General features: G+C 48.0%; 1 protein-coding gene across 1 annotated transcript in view; it reads left to right on the top strand.

The window, feature by feature from the left end:
• Window positions 1–19,471, top strand: part of PLD1 (phospholipase D1) — a 45,216-nt gene extending 25,745 nt beyond the window's left edge. The window contains 9 exon segments of the mRNA XM_030954430.1: window positions 4,430–4,540; window positions 5,197–5,285; window positions 8,615–8,728; window positions 10,194–10,243; window positions 11,157–11,291; window positions 13,198–13,317; window positions 13,320–13,350; window positions 13,971–14,085; window positions 14,646–19,471. Coding sequence (XP_030810290.1) covers window positions 4,430–4,540; window positions 5,197–5,285; window positions 8,615–8,728; window positions 10,194–10,243; window positions 11,157–11,291; window positions 13,198–13,317; window positions 13,320–13,350; window positions 13,971–14,085; window positions 14,646–14,870 — 990 coding nt within the window. The 3' untranslated portion in view covers window positions 14,871–19,471.
• Window positions 19,472–20,400: the final 929 nt, after the last annotated feature.

The raw sequence follows: 20,400 nt of genomic DNA, 5'->3' as shown, positions 1-20,400 counted from the left end.
TTTGGGAAATCTTGTTCTCATGGAATTGATGGGGCTTGTGTCCCCTGAGCACACTTTAGCCGCAAGATAAGCCACAACTTCTAAATCATGGGGTTTGCTGTAGCAAAAAGTTAAGCTCTGCTGATTACAGAACTGGAAGCAGTTCCCAAAGGAGAAATTAAACTGAGAAAAACCTAGATGCAGCTTCTCTTCAGCCCAGCTGCAGAGCTGCTGGCTCAGGGCACCAGGCCGTGGGAGAGGAGGATGGAGCTCAGGCGGTGAGTGCCGGATCCGCAGGCTCCGGTGCTGAGTGATGGGTGAGCACTTGGAAAACCAGCCTGGCCACCACATTGCTGAGGCATTGCAAAGAACTGATACATCCAGGAAATGAGGGGCTGCTCTCAGTGATGCCATAAACAGCAAAAAAGAGAGCAGGTTTGTCTTGTAAATTATTCATTTGAAAGTACCTTGCTCATTTCTTATTTACGCATCTGTCAAAACAGCCCTGCATGTAGACAAATAAACCTATGTGATATTAGGCTGCAGATGGGTTGTCCTGAAATGTACCAACCTTCCCAGTATGAGGGAAAACTGGTGGGGAAGAGCATTTGCAGACTCAAGCCTGGTGGAACCAGTGAGGGGGGCTCCTCTGCCCAGGCTGGGGCACCCTGCAGGTGCAGGTCTCCAGGCTGCTTCAGCTGGGTTATGATTTCTGGGTGACCTCCTCAAGCTCCAAGGAAGGGATTTGCAGGCACTTAGTAAAATTTTGACTGTCTCCTCCCTAATACCCACACTGGCCTGGTTTCCCTTGGTCCCCAGGTGACACAAGTGTCCTGAGCATCCCTGAAGTCCCACAGTGAATCCAAAAGTGACTCAGTCTCCCCTCCTGATGGAGGTTTCACATTTGGCTGCTGTAGGAAGTGGGGACAGGGGAGGACACCTGCAGCCTGGATCTGAACTCCCTCTCCTGGTTGCCTTTTTCTGGAGCTCCCAGGGGGTGCATCAGGGCATCCCTGTGTGACTCCTCCTTTTGCAGGGACAGAAATATCAATCTCTTGCCTGTCCAGTTTATTCATTTTGGAGCAGAGGGCTCAGGTGCTTGCATCTCCTCTCAGTGGTACAATTCTGCACAGAAATAAGCAGATATCCTAAAATCTTTTACCAACTTTTTATCCAGAAAAACTACAGCAATATTCTTGTTCTCCTTAGTATTGAATCCTTTGGCTGGCCAGCAGCCAATCCCCTGTTATCTCCATTTGAGTACTGTGTAGGGATTTTATAGGCAGCAGTTACTGCCCCAAGGTAAAATCCAGCATCCCAGGACTGTCCTTGGCTATGGGGTGATTGAGGAAAGGCTGGCTGTTGGATTTCTTGTTTCTGACCTTGTTTGCAAATCTGTCTTCAACTGTGGGCAGATCAGAGGAAGGGAAAACACAAAGGATCCTTGGGGATTGCAACGTTGCTGCAAGCCCAAACCACTGACCTGTCAGCAACAGATTCCAGCCTCATTGTACCATCTGGTTTTGCTCTCCTCTGTGAGAGGAGAGGGGTAGGAAAGCGTTTCTGGGGGGATAGAGCACTGACAAGGGCTTTCCCCTGGGCAGGGAGGATGAATGCAGTGTGTGTGGGAAACACTGTGGAGGTACAGGCTGGGAAGGAGGAAAAGGAGTCAGGTATGCTCTCCCATCCTTTTTCATTTGAACTTGCAATGAGCAACATGATTTTTGCAAGAGCACATTGATTTTTGCAAGAGTCAAATAGACATCTGCCAAAGGCACTGCCAGATTTTTTTTCCACTATTCCATCTCCCAATATCCACTCCAGAGTTTGCAGTTATCTGCCAAAGCCAGCATTGCAAAAGATGTGATGTGGTGAGGCAACATCCCATTCCTGATGGAAATGCAATGAAAGTTTAATGCTCTGGCAGCAGCTGACGCCCTCACCTCTTTGAAGTCTGCGTGAGAGCCCTGCTTTGCTCAGGGTTTATGCACCAACCCTCAGCAAACATCACATTTATTACCCTTGTATCAGTTAGAGAAGTTAAAGAGATGACAAGCTATGGAGAGGCTCAAGGGAGGGGAAGGGAGAGGCTGGAACATGGAGACTCCAGCTCTGCATGGGAGGGGTTCTGCTGGGCAGCATGTGGCCTTTTGTCCCCATGAAATAGGTTGGGTTTGAACCAGCTGCCTTTAAACACCTTGACAGGAAAGAGAGGTGTCCAGAAATGTGAAGTGAAACATCAGTGATAAGGGAAGGGCTGTGTATCACATTTCCAGGTGTGGGTATGTGTGAGTGCCACAGCTTTGTCTCCATGGGATGTTGCCTTGGTGGCACTGTCCTGTCCCTGTGGCTGCAGACCTGTTAAAAACAACTTTATTTTGTGGAAGTCCTAGATGAAACAGCTTATACTCATTGTGTCTCATCCAACATTTTCTGACACCTCCTCTTCCCTTTGCAGGGGGATTTGAGGTTGTACCTGATGGGAGCTTTTTGGGTGGTGCTGTGCCAGCTTTTTGGAATTAGCCATGACACATTGTTCTGGGGTGAGGCAGAGGATGGTGGCACTGTAATGGGGGCAGCCCAGGGTATGGAGTGAGCTGGGTGCCTGTTATGTGGAGGGGTGAGGAGGAATGTAGGGAAGGGCAGGTGGATGATGGGATGATGTACTGGGAAGTCATGGTGCTGCAAAGGGATGGTCCTGAGTGATGGTTCTGTTGTGTTAACTAGCAAAAAAAAAAAAAAATCAGATTTTGTGGACTAAAAAGCTACAGTCTGCCACTTTCTGAAGTGCAGTTCCAGATTGCTGTGCTGCTGAGGGTGGAAGTGCTGTGAGCTCCAGTCCTGCATATGGAATAATTACCCTGCGTTCAACCCTGAAACACTGTTTTTTCTCTTCTTATTAATGCCAGTAACAGCTTATTAATGCCAGTGGTGGAATTTTGTTCAAGATCTCAGTCTGCCATGGTGCTCAGTGTTGTTTCAGCAGTGCACAGCTTGGGATGAGTGGGAACTCTCAGCCTTGGCTTTGTAAACAAAATGAATGATTAAACACCTTTGGAATGATCAGCATGGCTTTGCAGAGGTTTGTGCAGGCAAAGTGCAGCTGTTTGGCACTGCTAAAGGCTGTGACAGCCCTTGCATTCAGGCTGGCTCCCTCACTCCAACATTTGTGACCCCAACACTCACACAACAAGAGTGCACCCTCCTGTTGGCCAAGAGAGCAGCTGAGAGTTGCAGGGCCTGTTTTTTACTGGGAAAAGCAGATGTGGGAGAAGCTCCTGTCCAGGTGAAGGAATTAGCTCAGGAGCCATCTGCTGTTTAACAGCCATGGCCCTGAGTGCCATTTCCAGAGATCCTCTGGAGACAAGAGGATTGGTTTGGTGGATTCCCAAGAGATCAGGATTTTGCACACATTTCACAGATCCCCAGCTTCTGAGTCTTATGCTGTGTGGGACTGGCCCTGAGTTCCAGTGTAATGGTTATACTATTTTAAGGAGATATTTTAAGACTATTGTTTCAATGTTTTTGTCTTGACAATGTTTAAAGAGAGAGGCTAATGACGAGTAACTATTCTCCCAAGCACGTACTCCGCCAACACTTAATTAAAAACTACATTTCCATCTAGGAAAGCCCCACTTGGGGTGAAGTGTGGCTGCCTCTTGACTCAAAGTGCAGGAGCAGGAGGTGCCACAGCATCTCTGGCTGGGGGAGACAGGATGCTGACTGCTGTGGGGCTTGCTCAGCATGACCCAGAGCACAAAGGCTGTTTCTCATGTTGGTTGGGCTCTCTTGCACAAAAACTGCAGGGTGGAGGGGCAGGACATGCCCTGGCAATACTGCAGGAATCTACTTTAAAAGTGGATTTCCAGTAAAAACTGAGAAATAAATGTGGGCAGCTGAACAAAAAAATGTAAAAAGTTGTATTATCACAAATGGGATGGCTTGTGTAAGAATTTGGCAGAAGAAACAAATGACCTCAAGTGCTGTGAGGACAAAGGCACGGCTGCGTTATCAGACTGACTGTATGATTCTGTACAGCCTCCTTGGGGGAAAAACACCCTGCCCCAGCTGGGGACCAGCTTTAAAGTGCTGGGCAGATCACTGATGGGGGTGTGCATCCCTAAAGCTTGCAAATTTAGGTTGTTTTAAAAGCAGTTTATGATAAGACCTTAAGCATGAGCAAGCATCTGCAGCTGCTCAGGTGGGAGAGCCCAGTAGTACAGCAATGGGACAGGGCTCTTATGTTTTTAATCTGAACATTGCTAAGCATCAATACTATTTCTGTCTGCCCTCTCTCACAATTACAAATGCACTATAAATGTTGCACTTACTACCTAATTTAGTGACAGCCTGGCTGTGCCAGGGAAGAGCCTTGGCCCTGGGATAATTCAGGTGCCATGGTGCTGTCCTGGATGGACAGAGCTGAAGGTGTCTCTCTCCTGCTTTCCAGGTGATCCGCTCTGCTGCTGACTGGTCTGCTGGCATTAAATACCACGAGGAGTCCATCCACAAAGCCTACATCAGCGTGATAGAGAACAGCAAGCACTACATCTACATAGAGGTCAGTGCCAGGGAGGGAAGGCAGGAGGGTCCTGATGCTCTCAGCATGGCTTGCAGCCATCAGGAGGGTAATTACTTCATGAGGTTTGGTCCTCAGTTTTTAGGCGTTTAGACATATCCTGTACCTTCAGTGGTCTTCAGGCCAGATTGATGGCTGTGTACCGTGACAGCTGTGGAAAAAAGCAGACCTCTCCTTTATAAGGCTCTTTGGAAAATTGCCAGCAGCTTTCATGGCCTGTGCAATAGTCTCCCTGTCCCCTCAGTGGCTTTGCGGTGTCCCTTGTGCATGCCCAAACCTCCCACTCACAGGGCAGCTCTTCAGCCACACAGCCTTCAGCTGCAGCAATCTCTTGTGTCAGAGTGACACTCAGTGCTGGCTGAATAGAGATGCTTTTTCTCCTCTTTTTTTTCCCCTTAGGCTCTTGTTAGGTTGCTCTTTACATGAACTTTCTAAGGAGTGTGATTAATAAGGACTAATTCATTCCCTAAGCAAGCACAGACACACACATCATTTAATCATAATTTAAAAAAGCCTACAATCCAACGGCACACAAACCCAGCTATCTTTAGTTGTTCTTGGTCTGAAATAAAGCATGCAAATACTTTGGGTTGGTTGCTGGCAGTGTCTGACAGTAGCTTCTCTTGCTTTTCCTGCAGAACCAGTTTTTTATTAGCTGTGCTGATGACAAAGTTGTCTGGAACAAGATCGGTGATGCAATTGCTCAGAGGATTCTTAAAGCTCACAGGTAACCTGTTCTTAATATGGCAGTGGAACTCTTCAGGTGCATTTCCATGCTGTGGTGCAAAAAAATAACCCCTCAGTGGCCACAGCTGGACAGTAGCCCTGCCAACACAGAACTGACAGCGTCCAGCATCTGCATTTGCAGCACTGAGACTCCTGAGTGGTTTCTTTGCATCCAGAAAGTGATTTTCTGGACTTACCCCAATGTAAATGTATTTTTTAACTACAGAACTTGTTTAAAAACAAGTCCTTTGTGCTCTGGTTCAGTGACACCTTTGCTCCATTGCCAGTTTGCCTTGAGCTGGGTGGTCAGGCAGTTCCATGGGTGGGAAGTGTGAACTGGGATTTGTGGTTTATTTAAATCATCTAGAGAGGAGCGGCTTCAAACTGGGGAAGCAAACACATTTTGAGGATTTGACTGCAGGGTTCTGCTATTGTTTGAACAACTTTTTCTGGTACATGCTGGAGGGTGTTCACCACCTCCAGTCTTTGCAAGGGGACCGTTGTTTGTTCCTGGATGGATTGAATCCAACCATGTTTTAGACACTCCTTCAGCACACCTAACCCTGTGTTAACATTAATGCCACAGGTAGTGGCTTGTCTTCACTTTGATCCTGGGCAGCCTTGCTTAGGGTTGCTCCCTGGAGTCTCTTTGAGACATACATTTCATAGTATAAAACTGTACCCTGCTCCTGCTGGGCTGAAATACAGGAAACTTTCTAAACTTTTCCCTTTCATCTCTCATGGGCTTTTTCACCACACACGGAGATGTTTTTTTGCATGGATTGTTTTTTCCACATTGTAGTTGTCCAGAACTCTGCAGGGCCTGCTTTTCCAGAGGTTCTTTCTCCAAGGTTGCAGGAATTTTTTTTCCTTTTTGCACTTGAGCTTGGAAATTCCCACTTGGATAAAGGCACCCAACCTGAGACAGCCACCAGAGTGCAGGAAATGTCTGCAAGGCCACAGGAGCTGCCCTGGGTCAGGTTGTGCTCAGAGCACTGTGGAAAGAAGAGCTCTATTGCAACAGGGAGAGCCTGGGTGTTATCTGCTGTGCCATTAACAACGGGGTGGAGTTGCCTGTGATCTATGTGAGCTGCAGTGAGTAGCCTGAAAATTTGAAATTAGCTAAGGATTAAAAGGTGGGATGGATTTCCTCACCTGTAGTAAATGAGGAGCAGTGCCAGTGATGCTGGAAATGCTGTTGCTGTGTTTGTAGTGCAGCTTTGAGGCTCAGAGACAGCTGGACAGAGCATCTTAGGGCACCTTCCAGTGCCTAAAGGGGCTAGAGGAGAGCTGGAGAGGGACTTTGGGGAAGGGCATGGGTGATAGGACAAGGGAAATGGCTTTGAAGTAAAAGAGGATTAGATTGAGTATTGGGAAAAAATTCTTCCCTGTGAGGGTGTTGAGGGCCTGGCACAGGTTGCCCAGAGAAGCCGGGGCTGCCCCATTCTTGGGAGTGTCCAAGGCCAGGGTTTGGAGCAGCCTGGGACAATGGAAGGTGTCCCTGCCATGACTTTGGAACTGGAGGAGCTGTAAGGTCCCTTCCACCCAAACCATTCTGGGATCCTGTGATCTCTGTGCTGATTGATGTCCCCCTGGAGAGCCTCTCTGGGTTGCCTTTCCTGCCTTTGGGAGCTGACCACCACAGGTCCTTTGCATCAGTTGCCTGCTGGTAGCAATGCTACTGAGGCAGCAGCCAGTTCTCCAGGTAATCTGTTAAGGTATTCCCATTTTATAGACTTTATGTAATCTGTCATTCTGTCCAGATACTAAAAGTCTGTCACAAAAGGGGATCACACAGACTCTTAGTGACCCATTTCCAGATATGATGCTCACTTCTGCGTTACTCCAACTGTATGCCAGTATTGTACTGGCTTAATGTTGGCAATTCTTAATGGAACATAAGGTTCAAATTCTGTATTACCTAAGATTAAAAGTAAATTCAGACCTAAATGGTTTGTATCACAATGCTAATTTTCCAAACTGCCCCAGGAGAACAGCATTTAATTATAAATTAAGGTCTCTAGTGAGCTTGTATACTTCTCACTCTTCCAGACTAAATATTTTCTACTGATGTTATTAATAATGTTCTTTTCTTGGTTTCCTCTTTTTTTCATGGGTGGCTCTCTAAGCAGTTTAGTAAACACTGTCCTTATACAAACAAGCTGCTTTTGGGGGAATGCTTGTGTTGGTAGACCTTTCTCATGATACAAACAGACTTGGTTTCACAGTCTCTTGTGTTTGGGTCAGGCCTCATTAACTATTTCTGAGCTCTGCTGGTGACCCAGAGCCAGTCTGCAGTGCCCAGCACAGCTGGAAGGAAGCTCTGGTTGAAATGAGACACACAGGTCCTCATTGTCTCCCTCCCAGCTCAGATGGGACCCCAGTGCTTCACAATTCCCACACCCCTAAATTCACAGCCATGGCTTGCCCAAGGAAGGAGTGCTGTTAGCAAAAACTGCAGACTGGCTCTTCCTCAGTAAAAGAAATGGGTTTGTGCTGGTTAAACTGTGTTTGCCATCTAGTGGCAGCATCCTTCCATGGAGCATCATCCTCGTCCTCCTCTTCCTTCTCCGTGGCACAGAGCAGGGAATTCCCAGCGCCCAGGGCCACCTGGAAAGTGCTCTCAGAGCAGATGCACCTGTCAATTGTCAGCAGAGGAAACCCAAAGGCAGCTTTGAGAAAAGCCCCAAGCAGTGCCGTCATGGTAGCTTTTGTCTGAATGGGGTCAGGATTGATTTGGAGAACTCTGGAACTGAGATTTTTGGGTGCTGTGGTGTATCAAGGATATATTTGCCTTCCCCTAGTGATCAATGTTTTGCTTGTGCCCTGAACTTTTTCCACCTTTTGTGGTGTTTCTGACTTCTGAAAACCAGGAGGTGGTGGGAATGTTGGGTTAGGTTTTGGGTTTCTGTAAGCTTTGCTGTGCTCTGCCAGGCAGCTGTCCCCACCAGTCTGCACCAGAATCAATGTGACTGGCCTATTGGGGTGCTCAAACAAACTTCTATAGTGGCAGACACAATCTGAAAAATCCTTAGCCTACCCCTGAATTTCAGTAAAAGTGTGTTTCTTTTCCTTTAGCTTCTTTTGTTGTTAGCTGAGAGTAAATTATTCCCTGTGCTCCTGAAGGAGCTCTCAGAGCAGCGCTGATGGCAGATGATGATTTCCTGAAACTGGAAATGTGCTTCACACTTTGCTCCCTCAGAATTTTTGTATGGTGGCCTTGGATGGGAACCAGCTCAGTCATGTCAGGGGAAGTGAAACCGAGGGTATTCACCTGGTGTGAAGCTGTGCCTTGTCCAGGCTGACATTGCCCACGCTCTCTGTTGCCAGGGAGAACAGGCGGTTCCGAGTGTACGTGGTGATCCCGCTGCTGCCCGGCTTCGAAGGGGACATCTCCACAGGAGGGGGCAACGCCCTGCAGGCCATCATGCACTTCAACTACAGGTACCTCACCAGGCTGTCAGAGCCCCCTGCACGCCTCCACTGCTGCAGGGGGTCCCCAAGCCCCACCTGCCATCAGTGGGACCAGCGTGGACAGAGCTTTGGGCAACCTGGTCTTGGGGAGGGTGTCCCTGCCCATGGCAGGGGCATGGAGCTAGATGAGCTTTAAGGCTCAACCAACCCAAACCATTCCATGAGTTGTTTTCTGTAGCTATGATATTTTTTGAAAAATCCTTTCCTTAGGATTTTTCCTCCTGAGAAGCTGCGAGGCCTCAGGAACAAAATGTAAACAGTGGTTATCTGCTGCTGTGGAATGCAACAGGTGGAGCTGTGATTGGTCTCATGTGGTTGTTTCTAATTAATGGTCAATCACAGCTGGCTCGGACTCTCTGTCTGAGACACAAGCCTTTGTTATCATTCTTTCCTTTTCTATTCTTAGCTAACCTTCTGATGAAATCCTTTCTTCTATTCTTTTAGTATAGTTTTAATATAATTATATCATAAAATAATAAATCAAGCCTTCTGAAACATAGAGTCAAATCCTCATCTCTTCCCTCATCCTAAGACCCCTGCGAACACCATCACATTTTCCACTTTTTCCACTTTGCTGATTAATCAGATTTGCTGACCAAGATTTGTCTCCAAATCTGCCTTTTTGACCAGTACTTGCCCTGGCTCTGCCTGTTGGCCCCATGCAGTCAATGGCATCTTCCCCAGTGTGACTCCAGGATGGATGTTTTGTGGGGGGCACTTGCAGCCCAGCAGGTCTCATAGGAAGGACTGAGATGCAGCAGGGTAGTCCTTGTGCTGAGAAATGTAGAAGGCAAAACAGCCCAAGATGGTTTTACTGGAAAGCTGCTATGTTACAGTATGGCCAGGGCACAGTCAGTGTGCAGAGACTGCTGGAACCCTCAGAGTGAAATCCCCCTTGTCTGCTGGCCTGCAGGGGTCCTGCTGCACCTCCAGGAGGATGAGGGGCAGGGGACACAAGCAGATGTAAAGTAGAACATGCCCCTGATGCTTCTGCCTGAGCTTCCTCCTGCAAGGGCAGCCAGAGGAGATTGCCCATGGGTTGGTTGGTTCTCAGTGGAATTCCAGCTGTGGCTTTTCCAGCCCAGCCATAATCACACAAACTCCCTGACCTGGTGTTCTCCACGTTTTCTTAACATGATTTCACACCCAGGCCTGGCACAGGGGGTAGCAGCCCTGCTTGTCACACATTTACAATCATTGCCATGTGCTCTAGAAGGCAGAAGTGTTCCCCAGCTCCTCTGTGGGTTGAAATAAGCTCCTTTTGGAACATAAGCAGTCCTTGATGTAGTAACAGTCATTTGGGAAAAGAAGCACCCTGTTTCTCCTGCTGTTTGAGAGGCAGCTGTGTTTGTGATTTACCCCACCCGGTTCTGCTCCAGCACAAGCTGCTGTCTGGAGCCACGGGGGTGCTGATGGCTGCCTACCTTCTTTCCAGGACCATGTGCCGAGGGGAAAACTCCATCCTGGGTCAGCTGAAGGCAGAGGGTAAGAACCTTATTCCTCTACTCTGTGTTGTTTACTTTGGAGGCTGCTGTTTGGTGGATGCATCTATAACACGTAATGCAACACGTGCTGCGGGCTCGTGGCGCTCTGAGCGACCTCCTCCTTGCCTGTCCTCCCATGGTGAACTCTGCTGGGTCACACAAGCCATGGCCACTTGTCAGAATTCAGACCTGGCTGCAGCCCTCATCCAGAGGAGGGGAGCACCCCAGGGAAGAGCACAGCACAGTTGCAGCTGCTCAGGATTGTGTTATTTGGAAAATGTCCCGAGCGGGGTCACGCTTCTGGGAGCCGTGAGCGCTCAGCCTTCCCCGTGGATCCCACACAGGGCTTATTCCTGGCAGTTGTCAGATGTGGAGAAGAAGAACCTGCCTAAGCAGGAGGCTGTTTCCTTGCCATGAGGAATCCTGCTGGAATTTGCTCTGCTGGGAATTGGAGCGCTGTGAAAACCCACAGTGCTCCAATATCACAAACACTGGGACCATGCATAATGCCTCATTTGTTCTAGGTCCTGGTGTAAATCTGAACTGCACACAAGTGCATTAGGACACATTTGCCATACTGACCACGGACAAAACACCTGCTTCCAGCCTCCTTTCTCAGGCTCTGCAGAAAAACAGTCTCATAGTCCACCTATTGTGCTGTGCCCAGGAGACTGGAGTAATTTCTCACTGAAGTGGGAGTCTCTGAGCAGGCAGCACAAGATCAGAGCAGCACAATGAGTTCACAAGCAAATTTTCAAGTCTATTTTTCAAAAAACTCTTTCTGTTACCTGTTCATTTATAAGTTTTAAAAGTCAAAAAACTATTATTCATAGGGATCTTCATGTAAACAAGGTCTTTTTTTTTTCTCTTCCACCTCCCTCATCCCATCAGTTTTCTTGTCTTTTAATTTTCAGTTGGAGATAAGTGGATAAACTACATATCCTTCTGTGGCCTTCGAACATATGCAGAGCTGGAAGGAAAACTGGTCACAGAGCTCATCTATGTGCACAGCAAACTGCTCATTGCTGATGACAACACAGTTATAATTGGTGAGCAGGGGCTCTCAGGAGGGGCTGGGGGCACTGGGTTCTACCTGGATCATCCCTTCCCATCCCCATGCACAGTGCAGGCTGCAGTGCCATGGACTTTGCTATGTTGTCATTTCTTTCCTGAGAAATATTCTGCTGTAAAAAAAAAAAAAAAACCAACCCCAAAAACCAAACTCATAAATTCATCAAGAGGGAAGAAAGGATTCAGAGGGCTGTCATTTCATTTGTTTTTCTGAAATCTTTTAAATCTGTGTGTAACCGTGCAGAGAATCCCAGTGCAGGGAATATTGTCCATCTGTCTTGTATCAAACTCTGCTCTAGCAGGAAGACTTGTGAGACTTGTCATCTGTTCCTGAAAGAACAGAATGTGCTGTAAAATTTGGAAGGTTTGGACAACATGTGTCATGTGTCAGCTCCATTTCCTAAGAATGGGACAATATGCTATAGGGAGTAATAGATATCATTTCATCCTCTTCTCTTACCATATTTATTATGAGAACATGAAGCAAAGACAAGGGATTTCAGGCTCAGAGCTCTACACTGCAGCAGAATTTCAGCCTGTTTCTTTAAAGAAGCCCTTTTTGAGCTGTTACATCAGCAATAAAAGCTTTGCCTATCAATACCTTAATACCAGATTTTACAAGACTCAAAATACTCCCTCCCTTCAAAGCAGATGCCCTGTGGTGAGGTTTGCTTCTCTGTCACCTTCTCAGATCCTGTCCCCAGTGCACAGAGTGACTCTGAGGTGGTTTGATATCACAGCAGGAGCTGTGTTGTTCCAGCTGGGATGGTCTGGGGGGCCTGAGGCAGTTCTTAGTTGTTATTTTCTGTACCTACAATCTTGCTGTTCCCTTTGAGCCAACAGCTGCAAGCAAACAGTGTTCCCCCATGCCCTGCTTTCTGATGTCTGTGTAGGACAGAGAAACCTGTCTGGGGGACAGAGCCTCAGCTGGTCTTGAGCAGGTCCCCCTGAATGGCACAGCAATCTGGTCTAGTGGAAAGTTTCCCTGACCATGGCAGGGAGGTTAAAAGGAGAGGAGCTTGAAAGTCTTTTCCAAGCCAAACCATTCTGTGATTTACCCAGAGAGCTCATCCTGCCTCAGGTAACTGGGTATCCAAACCAAATGCAGTTCAGACCTTTGAAAGATGTGGCTCCTTCAGCAGAAGTATCTGGGAAGTTGCAGAAAGAACAAATTTTGAAAATGTTGGCTTGGGCTTGGCTGTGATTTAATTTTCTTCCATTGAAGCCTACAAAAATTAATTGGGTTTTTTTCTCTCTCCCAGCTCCTCTCACGGTCTGTGTTTCCATAAGGAAGCCCCCTGGCTGATGCCTGGGCTTACCTAGAAACAGAGGCCAGACAAAGTTAAAAAGATACAAGTGTATGTATTTATTGAAGGGCCTTCAGGTACAGTAAGGGCAGACAAAGCCTCCCCAAGGGGCTACACCCAAAACGGACAATGGTCATGAGTTTCTCAGATATAAGTTTGGTCTATTTGCATATCAGACTAATTCCCTAATTGGAGATTCAAGTAATGAAATCATATACTCCCATTTGCTCCCCACCCCAATTCACTTTTGTTTGTACTTTTGGGGCCTGAGGCAGATGGTGTCCTTGGTTCTCAGGCTTAGAAGGATCTGACCAAAATGTGAAGAGAGCTTACCAACACTCTGTATGGAGTTCAGAGTTACACACTAATGCAGTCCAGGATCTGAAAAACACAACAGCTAAAACCTTAAACACAACAGCTAAAAAACTAAAACCTTAATGCATTGGCTTGGGTTTTACCTGTCGGAGCCGTGGGTGTTCCCCATGGGGCCGAGGGGTGCAGGGGTGGTGGTGGAGGCTGTGCAGGAGCACCTGGAGCAGCAGGGAGACATTGCCTGTGCCTGTCCTGCCCTGCCCAGGCTCTGCCAACATCAACGACCGCAGCATGCTGGGGAAGAGGGACAGTGAGATGGCCATCATCGTGCAGGACAGCGACACCGTGCCCTCGGTCATGGACGGCCAGGAGTACCGCGCCGGCCGCTTGCCCAGTCCCTGCGCCTGCGCTGCTTCAGGTGGGGCTGCAGGGGACACTGGGCAGGGAGAGGGGATAGGGGAGGGCTTGCTCAGGCTTCACCTGCCCCACAGCCTTTCAAACCAATGGGTTAACACTGCCTGCCCAGGTTTAGCTCTGCTCGGCCTGGACTTAGCCCAGGGTTTTGCTGCTGTTTCCTCACGCTGCTCCTGTCCACAGCTTGCTGGCTTGATTTTACAAATTTTTTTTGCTCTGGGATTTCACTAGCAGAGCTCATAAACAAGTGGTGTTTCCCCTCCAGATCCCGTTTGCACACTCTCTCAATCTTGGGTGGCAGTGTCACTTTTTAAAGGAAGCTTCTTTGCTGGGAGCAGCCATCTGGCCCCACAACACGGGCATTTTTAGTTTAAGGCCTTTTTTTTTTTTTTTTTTTTCTTTTCCCACCCTGTTCCCCATCTGGACAGTTACTGCACAGAAGAAAAGGAGAAAATCAAGCAGCTTTAGAGCTGAGAGATTATCACAGGGCATGGGAGTGGGAGGGTGCTGGGAGCACACAGGGTTTGGCAAGTCCCAAGGAAACTCCTTGTCTCCTGGCATTTATCAAGAGGGGAGTGCCCAGTGCTTCAGCCTGTGTGAGCATCCATCCCTTTGTCTTCTCAGGGTTGTCCTTGGCGGCTCCGACCTCAATCCGGAACACCAGGATCCCGTCTGTGACAAATTCTTCAAGGAGGTGTGGATTGCCACAGCAGCTCGGAATGCCACCATCTTTGATAAAGTGAGGAGCACAGCAATTTCCCCCTCTCTCCATCCCACACAGAGGCAGCAGATGCCAATGGGAGCAGCAGCACAGGGAGGGCAAAGACAGCAGGTCCAGTTCCTGGGGTTGAACTTCCAGAGATGTTTAGAAGGAATGAGTTGTGTCAGATGCAAGAGCTGTGAACAGGAAACTGGAGCTGGTGCATTCTCAGTGTGACAGCCCCCATGAAGGCAGCAGATCAGATTTCTCTGTTTGCATCAGCTGTAGCTCCAGTGAATGGCCATGGTGTAGTTACTGCTTGTAATTAGCCACAGTGTAACTGGAGTAGAAGCAAATTTTACTTCTGTCTTTTAATGACTTTTTGCAGTGATCAGAAAAGGCCCTGGAGCTTCCCCTCTGCCTGCTCCATCCTCACCCAGGGCAGGCACTTACCTCTTCCCTCCCTGTTCTCTGGGCTATTGATTCAGTCACTCCCATCCTGGGGAATTTGCACTGGAAGCTTGGTTTTTTCTCAGGAGCTCTGCATTGCTGCATTTCCCCTCCACTGACAGGTGACTACTTCTCTCTGTTTTGCTCAGGTGTTTCGATGCCTGCCCAGTGACCAGGTGAATAATTTAACCCAACTGCGTGATTTCATCAACAAGCCCAAATTAGCAACTGATGATCCTGTGAAAGCAGCAGAAGAATTGAAAAAGATTCGTGGGTTTTTAGTACAATTCCCCTTTCGTTTTCTGGAGGAAGAGTATTTGCTTCCCTCTGTTGGAACAAAGGAATCCATGGTACCCATGGAGGTTTGGACTTAAGAAGATGCAGACTGCTTTACCTTTTAAAGTCTTGTTCTCAGGAGAGAAGTTAATGAAAAATACAGGATTTTGGAATGTGAAAGAAGACTAAAAGCTTCTCCACCAAGGTAATGAGCCCTTCAGAAGGATTTTGGTGGAGGAGCTTGAAGCAAATCAACACTAGCAGACAAGAGGAGCGGAAAAACTTGGAAATGGTGGCAGATAAAAGTTTAACTTCTGGAGGAGTTACTTCTTCAGGCATGTTCTGAGCATCTAAAGGATGCAGGCTGCTCCTAGGACAGGAACTGACTCCCAGTCGATGTTGTCACCACTGCCAGCTGTATCCTGTGGTTGTGATTGTGCTGTGGCTGCACAGGAGTCCTGGGCTGCCTGTGCTGCTTCTCGGGCTTTGGGTATCTGCACCCTGGCTCGCTGGAGTTCCCCATCTCACCCTTCCACGTGCCATCAGAGCACACTGTGCAGCCCTGCCACTGCTGGAAGTGCCATTTGCTGCTGCCTTGGACTGTCCTGCAGCTTTCTGAGTGTGTTTCACTTCTTAAAGGGAAACAGACTAACAATCCTGTATCAGAATCAGCATTTCAGTCTCTTCATCCTATTGGGGGAAAAAAATCCTCTTCCTATTGCAGCTGGAGCAATCAGCAGCCCTCAGGCTTGGCAGAAGGCAGTCTCTGGAGCTGGAGGTGCTGGAGATCACTGGAGCTTGCTGGCCTTCGCAGACACAGCACATCAGCTTGGTCCCACTGAGTGTGACTGGTTTCCTCAGGAGAGGATCAGGGTTCCAACTCAAGCCTGAGGTGTCCAGAGCTGGGGGAAGCCAAGGCACTGCAAGTGACAGGACTGAGACTGGAAAGGCAGCATGATCTGAACCAAGCTCTGCACTCTGCTTGTGTGTTCATGTTGCTGCCTATGGGTAGATTTTAATTTCCATCCCTTTCCCCCTACTTAAAAGAAGGGAAAGGCCAGTAAGCTGACACCATGCTCAGACCAAGCTGATGTGTGGATTTGTAGATGGGGTGAATGCAAGGGGGAAGGGGAGCAGATGGCAAAGCCTTGTCTCTGCTCTGCTTTGTTACTGAACCAGCCACAGCCTTGAGTGCAGTCATGCAGGATGTGTCTTCCCAAGCAGAGGTAAAACTCAGCATGCACATTCCTGTTTTACATTGCTATAAAAAGGTTTCCAAAGCTCTTTTGCACCTCCCTGTACAGAGCAGTTCAATCCAGCATCCTGGGAAAAACACTACAGCTCCTGGGTTAGGACCTCGTGTGGTGGGCACCAGCCTGGGTCTCACCCCATGCTCCATCCTGCAGTGAGGCCACGTCTCCCAGCTCCAGCCTGGGGTGTTCCTGGCTGTCTGCAGTGCTGTGTCAGCCACTGGGAAATGGAGCATTAGGAAACACTTGAGGAGAGTTGGATCTGGAGGAGTGGGAGGCTGAGCTCTTCTGCTGTCCCTGCATCCGGGCATCCCTTCCCTTCCCAAGGTTATACCTGTGCCCAACACTCCTTGGTCAAAAGGCCCAGTGAACTGGTATTTATTTTGTTTCACAGAAGAATTTATATTTTTTCTTTTCTACGTCTTCCAGCAGTTTTTTAACTGGAAAATAATCCCACTGGTCACCTACCTATCCCCAGAAGGTAGCTGGCATGACATTTTAGCTGATTGCCTTCTGTGTTCAGACCTGTAAATAGGCACCAGCTTATTCTGTCCCTGCTGCATCACCCAAATAGGGAACAAACCCCAGATGTTCTTCCAAATCTCAGCCCATTCCTACAGCTTCCACTGTTTTACACTTGTGTTTTGTAGATGCAGTTGCCTCCTATGCTCCTTTCTGGCATCTGTGGTCTGGTTCACCTTTGGGAAGTGCATGTGCAGCATTTTATATGATTGAGTCCAGGGGGTTGATGGTTTTACCTGGCATGCTGTAAGCACATAAATATCTTCCCTTGACTTTTTTTCCCTTAGAAACCTGACCCGGGGTCACCCCCCGCAGAGCCAAAGCAATGTGTGCCCTGACCATTTCCAATCAGAAAGATCAAAGGGGTCCTGTGATTTCACATCAGTGCAGGTTCAGAGCTTTTCTCTCCTGATGTTTTTAGCTGTTTTAGTTTGACTGAAGCTGCTGACTTTAAACAATTACAGCCTGCCAGAGAATCCTTGTCAGTCACACAGGTCCATGTTCAGAGTCAGAAATTGTTCAACCCCACCGCCTGTGCACTGAACCTGTCACCTTCTAAGTGCTCTTATTCTCCTCCTCCTCATACTAGCAAAGGTTTTTATAATTGTTAAATTATCCTTACATTGTCTTTTAAAATGGTAGGTTGCTAATTGCTGGGGCTTCCTAACTCCAGAGGTGTTAACCCCCCCTCTGCCAGGCTGTTTTGGGGAACAACCACTCAGGTTCTGCAATGCTCAGCCCCTGTGTGATAGCTGCTGGTCCCCAGTGACACAGCAGAGCCATGGAGGGACATTTAATCGACTGATTTGGTATGAGAAGGTGCTAATTAAGGAGGTCTTTCATTATTGAGGTAGCAGACAGGCCTGATGTTGGCTCTCTGTCTGGGAGGAGGTTCCCCTCTGTGGAAACAGAGGCACTGTGCTGACCATCCCTGCCCTGGGCTGGTGCTAAATTCCTGATACCAGGAGTTTAGAAACATTCAAATAAATGCAAGCAGGGTGTGCAGCCTCAGCACAGTGAGGAGATCCCAGCATCCCCAGTGGCTTGTGGGGCCATCAGGTTCCCTATGGAAGCAGCACTGCTCACCCCAGACAGACAGCAGGGCTGGAGCCACTCCAGTGAAGGCCCTGCTCATTCACAGCCCAGGCTGTGCTGTTTGTGTCCTGTCTGCTGCAGGTTTGTTTCTTATATTAAGAAGCCTATGAGGTTGAACACCTTGAGAGAGTTGGTTTGTGCACCTGAACAATCACAACTTCTTAGTCTGTCATACCAGCGTGGGCCTCAGACTGGAGAAGGTCACCCACGGTACCCAGAGCTGGAACAGGTGATGTGGATCCAAGCACTAGCAACCCCAGAAACATCAGCTGTTTCTTGTGGCATTTATTTGTTACAACTATAGGAAATGAGAAATTCTCCCAGGCTCAGACTTTATTTTGTAATTCAACCCGAGTAGAACACTTCTTTTCCCTTTAAATTATTCTTTAACAGGTATCATTTTGAGAACTTATGCTCCTTTCCTTAAATTTTAACAGTCTAATATTTTAAAATATGTGTTTTGTTGTATAGATATTGGATTGGATGAATGTCTCAGTGTAAAGTTAATGCATGACCTAAAAAATGAGGGATAAAATGTCATTGTCTGCAAGAACTGTACTAAAACAGTTTATAAGAGAACCACTCCAGTGCTCCATGAAGAGGCAAAGTGCTCAGCTCAGTATCTGGTCTCTTGGTCTCAGTTTGACCCCTGACTTGATGAGCTGTGCTGCATTAAACCCCAAACACTCCATTTTCCTCTCTTTTGATCAAGTTTCACAACATGATTTTGCAATCCTGGTGCTGTCCCTGGGAGAACCTCAGTGCAGGTGTTGCCTGGCTGGGACTCTTCCATGAATTATTTCCAATGTGTTTTTTCCTTCCAGAGGGAGCATCCCTGTACAATCAAGTGCAGATGTGCTGTTGTTATTTCAGTGTAACGAGCCTTGAACACTTGTAGCAAGGACACTCTGGGGGTTGCGTCTGGTCACAGAGCTGCTTTTGTGGGGACACTCCCATACAAGTATGAGAGAACTGCAGGATAATGCCATTTCCCTCTCCTGCTGCGTGTGGAGCCCCAAATCCATGCTGGGCTAGGCTGAGCCCTCTCAGCAGCAGCAGAGCCTTTCATGGTGTGGTGGCCAAGGGGAAGAGAAGCAGAGCAGGATGTGAGCAGAGGTTGGCACCCCTTGGGTGCCCCGTGAGATGTGAACACACTCACAGCTCATGGTGCTCATTCTGCAGATGGTTTCAGCCAAGCAATGGCTGCTGCACTGCTGAGGTCCTGCTGAAGCCAGGAGCTCTGCAGGATCCTGCTTTAATCCCAGAGTGTAACTTCATGGCCGTGAATCAAGGCCAGCCTGTGAATCTCGGTGTATCCAAGTGGAGCTGCCCCAGTAACCACACATCGACCACTGAATGCAATGATCCTCTTGGGGTGTCACTTTTTTTTTCCTATTTTCCTTTCCCTGCCTGCTTTCTTGTTATATTTTCCAGTGTTTGTGGTTATTCTATTTTTAACCTTCCAGTGTCTTCATAAAATCTCCTCTATGTAAATAATTCCAACTTTCCCTAGTCGTGACTCTATGGAAATGAGAAAAAATGTCAAAAAGTCAACGTTTTGGGAATGTTTTGTTGTGTTTTGGGTTTTTTTGAAATTATGTCTCTAGCTAAACTAATCCACAAAGGGAGAGCTTCCACTTGGGGTGTAAGCACCGGTCCCCGTGCGTCCCTCCCTTGACTGTGCTGCTGTGATACAGAATATCCCTTCTGTGAAGGCTGCTGGAATTGAGTTTTGTATCCTTGTTCCTGCTAACCATGGCTTTCCTTTCCACTCCATTTGTATCTGGTAAATGAATGTGTATTAACGGACTGAAAATACAACAGATCATCACGTCGGAACGTTTGGCTTTGGTGTCATTTCTCCTTGTTTTGGGGGCCTCATCCTGCCTTGAGTTCTGTCCTTGTTCTGTATCAGCAGCCAAGACGTGAGGGGGAAAGGCCCAGCATAGCAATAAAAAAGGCTAGATTTGAGTCATTTGGGTTTTCCTGGGAGAGAGAAATTGCTGCGGTGAAACAGCATAGAAAGAAAATTGGACTTCTTAAACAGATTAAAAAGTCGTGGTTTAAAGGAGTTTTAATAATCCAAAAGCATTATGAAAGGCACAGACAAAAACGCTCTGTCTCCAAAATAAAATTAACTTGCTCCTGTCTATTTTAACTTCCAGTAAAGGAAATTCAGCAGAGAGAGAGGAAGAAGCAGCTGCCTGTTGTCCTCCAGGGGCAGAAGAGATTAATAAAGCATCAGTGGCATTTCCAAGCTCTCTTGCAAACTGAAAACATATTAACTTCTCCATTTCTTAGGTTTCATCTCCTTCCTCAGATGCCAGAGGGCTCTCTGCATCTTCAGAACTTCCAAACCCAATCTGTGTCCTCGACAGACACAATAAACCAAGACAGCAGAGCCAGAGGGTGAGGCAGGGCTTGGTAAGGGACATCAGGCACTGATGAGTGCCGCTCCTGAGTGACACTGTCGGCTTCTGCTGCCACTCCAGCATCCCCCTGCTGATTTTGTACCTGCTGAGTCCCACTTAGGGGCTCCTGAAGAGGAGATAGCAGCAAGCAGGAGCCATGTGGGAGCTGACAGTCACTGCTGGGTGCACGGTGCTGCGGCCAGGGCTGCTGGGTGGCAGCAGGGTGGCTGTGGGGTCACACAGGGCAGCCACAGCTCAGGCTGGCAGTGTCCTGCTGGCATTGCTTGGTTTCCCTGCTGGCATTGCTTGGTTTCCCTGCCAGCAGCAGGAGAGCCCTGGGATGACAGCTG

The sequence above is a fragment of the Camarhynchus parvulus genome, chromosome 9 (genome assembly GCF_901933205.1).
Source record: "Camarhynchus parvulus chromosome 9, STF_HiC, whole genome shotgun sequence".
Lineage (NCBI taxonomy): Eukaryota > Metazoa > Chordata > Aves > Passeriformes > Thraupidae > Camarhynchus > Camarhynchus parvulus.
The sequence above is the reverse complement of the archived record's forward strand: the minus strand, read 5'-3'. Positions and strand labels throughout refer to the sequence as shown.